A 4,913-nucleotide genomic window follows, 5' to 3' on the forward strand; every position below is an offset into this window, starting at 1 on the left:
ACACACACACACACACACACACACACACACACACACACACACACACACACATGCACGTACGTAAACACACAGGTACACATACATACACACTTTAACCCACATGCAAGCACACACACAGATACATATATTGCCAGTCATAGCACTGCAGTCCTGTCTGTTGCCAGTCTTTCTGATCAGTTCCGTTTGTTTTTATCACAAAGTTGTTAAGGCCATCCGTATATGTTGTTCTCTGTCTTCCTACTCTCTTCTTTCTCTCTAACTTTCCACCCAGGAGAAGTTTCTAAAGCCCATTTAATATAATATTTTTTAACGGCCAAAGAATTTCAGTTGTCTCTTTCTGTTAGATCTGATAATAAATCTTTCCCCCAACTTGTCATTTGAAGTACTTCTCTATAATCTGTTTTCCTCTCTGTCCTTGAGATTCTGAGTAATCTTCTTTCATACCACATTCCTGTAGCGTGCAGTTTTGTTTTGTGTCTTTGTTTAGCATCCATTTCTTGTATCAGTACAAGAACCTCAAAAGCAGTAAAAGATGAGTTTGTAAGGATAGAAAAAAATATACGGGGGTTGTAAGCGTCGTAAACGGTCTCATAGCATTCAGATAAAATGAACGTCACGCAGTGTAAAAATACATAAGATCATTTACTATCTGACGGAGATAAAACAGCAGAGTGTTTTGTGTTTGTTTTGTTTTGTTTGTAAATGCTGTGTATGTCCTGGGTACACGTCATTATCAGAAGGCCGCTGTGTCTCTTGCCTGCCTGCCTTTCCCTCCAGTAGGGCAAGGTTACCCCTTCATGTGTCGGTATATTGAATTACAAACAGATATGGGGCATCGTGGTGAAATCAGGCGGTCGTAAAAATGATGAAATCGAAGAGACCGACCTTTTTCTGCCTGTTTGGCAATTTCTTTTGTAAAGTTTTAAAAAACCCAACTAAATACCCTTTAAAAGTATAAGTGATTGTATTGGACAGGTGACAGAGCAGAATCGACTGTATTAACAATAATAATTTAAGATCTTCTGGGGGGGGGGGGGGGGGGGGGATTGTTGTAAGTTTGAATGTTTTGTTCACTTGGATTTGTATTTGATGATGTTTTGTTTTGAAAGATATCAAGAGGAAATCTATAAAGAGCAGGGAGAAGAAAAAAAACACCAAAAAAACGGGACGTCACGCATAGACTATCCTCAAGAAGCTAGCCTAGGTTAAGGAAATAATTATGGAGTCGTGGTCTAGTTGAGTTAGGCTACCGAGCTCGTAATTGTAAGGTTTCCAGTTCGGGGGTTCAAGCCTCAGGCCCGACGCTGTGTCATAGGGAGAAGCACTTTATATTAACATGCGTTTTCCTCACTTCACCAATGTGCGAATGGGTACTAGAGCTGGGCGAAGAATCAATTCCAGAACCGATTCCAACGATTAATGCTACGAAAGAAAAGTTCCGAATCTTTTTTACGTAAACCAACAGTTACCAGTTACTTTAATCATTAAAATCTTTTTTTTTAGAACTTATTTTAGAAAAATAAAAGTTGATGCTTAGTAGTGTTCCGAAATCAAGGTTATCCAAAATCTGAAGGTGTTCGGAGTCAACTAGGTAACCACTAAGAAGAAATCACATTATTAGAAAGTAATTGGGTTCGGAGTCGATTCCTACGAATTCTAGCTTTCAAGAATCGGGAACCTGCCCGCCCAGCACTAAGGGTACCTGACCATAGACAGCAAAATATCATGTCAGTATGTTAGTGTTTTAGCACCGGTAAAATAGCAGCTTGCACTGTAGTATACTTACCAGGAAGTTGAAATTGTTTTAGAATGCTATCGGGTCTGCTGGTCTAAGAATAATCTGTGAGGCATGCTTACAAAATGAGTTACTTCTCACAACCCACAAATGGAGATATTGGCCAAAAATAGACATTAGTGTCAAATTTGTAGATGTTCTATTGACGTTATATTCTTTAAGTATAACATGCCCTTTAATATTTCATATGTATAAATTGTAAAAAAACGTCACCTATATGTGTGAAGTATGTGTTTCCCATAGGGTTCGAATCCGAGAAGTAACTCATTTTGTCTGCACACTTCACATATAGATTGTAAAGCTTACAGAGCTTGTTGTTGAGCGGGAGTTTTTGCTATACAAATGCTATATATTATTATCTATTGTTGTTATCTATTATTATTTTTATTATTATTATCGTCATTATTATTTTTAACTGTTTGTTTATTACCCATAACGTGATCCACGGTGAGAAAGTCATTATTGATGATGATGATGATGATGATGATGATGATGATGACGATGATGATGATGATGATGATGATGGAGGATGAGGATGATGATGATGATGGTGATGATGATGATGACAGCACTTTTCTAAATCAGTAGGGAGACTTGCATTCAAATTAGAAAATGCCCCGTTCAGAATTCAAATATGAACATATTCCCTTCAGATTCGAACCCTGCCCAATCTTGTCGTAGTCCAGTACTATAGCAACTTATTGTGCTCAAATATTGCTCACGTCATGATCGAAAGACATGCTCGTCATTGTTCACAAATCCAGCGGGGACTTGTAAAAAAAATTAAACATCGATCTTAAAGTCGTAAACAGATTAAGGTATGGTATGAGTTGAACTTGAGACGTAACGCGCTTTTACGCCCAATGCGACACTATTGGGGTAATAATTTAGGTGCTGATACCTGCCCTGCCTGAGAGAAATGCAACATTCCAGCAGAAACACCGAGACACAAAGCGAATTTCTTAAATCTCAGACCTTTCATTACATATCGCCTTATAGCTATCAGAAAGTCATCGAAATTTTATAACTGTACCATAATGCAGTTGACCAATTTTGGAATCCCCAAAGGGCCAGTCTATAGCATGGTCTGGTGAAGGAAGAGTTTGTTTTAGTAAGAGTTTTACGGCACACAATGAGTTTATGTACATGCCAGAGACTAGAGGTGTTGCTAGAAAGTAACAAACACAGAAAAGAAGGAGGAGCGATAAGGAACATGTTTTCCTTGTCAGCTGTTAACTGTATTTTGTCTTTATCTATTAGCTACAATTGAGCTGCAGAATGGCGTGCTTGTGAAATTGTTCTGTATTTTATGTATTTATGTATGCATTTATGTATGCATTTATGTATGTATTTATGTATGTATTTATAATTATATAGATATGTATGTGTTTGTATTTCTGTAAGTATTTCTGTATGTATTTATAATTATGTAGTTATGTATGTTTTTCTAGAGGACACGAACGAAAACTCAAAAAATGGTAGATGAGTGGGAACCAAGAACACGCATCCAGAAGACCTCCTTCAAGTGAGAAGCAACAAAACTACTTGAAGAGTTTGACCCACCTGAAAACAGAGAACCAATCACCAACAAGGGCAGCGAACCTCCATATTGGCAGGCACCAGAAATCACAATAAGGACGAGACTTCTATATCCTTCTTATGACAAGACCACACCAGAAGAAATCCTCAGAACTAGTTCTCAAGAGACAGTAGACTCGTATGCTGAAACACGGAACGCTGGATACGGATCTACCATCAAATATCGAAACAACCTTGGAGAGAAGAAGCAGACCCGACTATTTGGCCCCTTTGAGAACATACAGCTCCAACTATGACGCAGAGAGAGCTGCCATAGTAACGACAAGGGAACAGATCACCAAGGATTTTTTTGAAGGCCCAGTAACACCACGGGATGTTGTTGTCTTCTGTGACTCAATGTCAGTGCTCCAAGCCGTCGAGGGAGGAGGAGACTACAGAGGGGACGGGAACATTCCCAGCCTTGTAAAACAAATGTTCACTTCCTATGACGTCCAGGTCACACTGCAGTGGGTCCTTGGCCATTCTGGAGTACCAGGGAATGAGACGGCAGACCAGCTATCAAAGACTAGAGCAAGCCTGCCCCAGACAGACACAGCCGCCTCATTACAGATCCGCAGAGGGATCATCCAAGCCAAAAGCAGAAACGAGTGGCTAAACAGATGGACCAACGCAGAAACAGGAAGATCACTCTTCGGGTACATGGACAAACCCAACCCCAAGGACCCTTCCAATCTCTTTTGTAGAGCAGATAAGAGATTGATCTTCAGAGCCCGCACAGGACACGTACATACCAACAAGCACAGAATTAACCCCATGTGGGAACCCCATAGCAGACACTGCCCAAACCTATCAGTTCTTTGACGCAGGCTCCTAAACACACCTACAGACTTACAAAGCCTGCTCTATCTTGTGGTTGGCCCGATGACAAGGACATGTGGTTACTTGAGGGAGGCATTGCGTTGCCAAGAGCGAAATGCTCGCAAAAAAAGGGATTTGAAAACAGCAACAACAACATGTATGTTTTTATGTATTTATGTTTGTATGTATTTATAATTATGAGACAATTGCAGGTATGCATTTATGTATGTTTGTGTATGTATGTATTTATAATCATGTAGTTTTGTATGTATGTATCCACCTCTTAAATAACTTAACAGTGTTGATAGTGGCGCTAAACCTATACCATTATGTATGATTTTTTGACATTGTACCCAACGTTCCTACAGGAGATCAATAAAAATGTAATTAATTAATTCTTATCCAAATTTTGTTTTTCAATTATTATCAACATCATTCTTGTTTTATTTTTATTTTCAATTATTATGACCATTTTCTTTTATCTTTCCAGTCATGGACAAAGGAGCCAGATCTCGGCGCCAAGTTGGCATATGGCGGGCAGCTGCCGTGTTGCTGGCCATCGTCTGTATCGGTCTTTCAATCGCTGTGATTGCCATGGCAACCAGAGGAAGTGAGGGCGGCGACGGGTTTACGACGTGTGGCAGAGGGCAAAATGCTAAGTCACAGGGCATTATAGACAGGTACAGATGCCGACTCTCTGTCTCTGTCTCTGTCTCTCTCT

General features: G+C 39.8%; 1 protein-coding gene across 1 annotated transcript in view; it reads left to right on the plus strand.

The window, feature by feature from the left end:
* Nucleotides 1-4,913, plus strand: part of LOC101853857 (putative amine oxidase [copper-containing]) — a gene marked incomplete in the record, with an annotated part of 44,208 nt that overhangs the window by 12,460 nt on the left and 26,835 nt on the right. The window contains 1 exon segment of the mRNA XM_005099944.3: nucleotides 4,683-4,872. Coding sequence (XP_005100001.2) covers nucleotides 4,683-4,872 — 190 coding nt within the window.

This window comes from Aplysia californica, unplaced genomic scaffold (genome assembly GCF_000002075.1).
Source record: "Aplysia californica isolate F4 #8 unplaced genomic scaffold, AplCal3.0 scaffold00230, whole genome shotgun sequence".
Lineage (NCBI taxonomy): Eukaryota > Metazoa > Mollusca > Gastropoda > Aplysiida > Aplysiidae > Aplysia > Aplysia californica.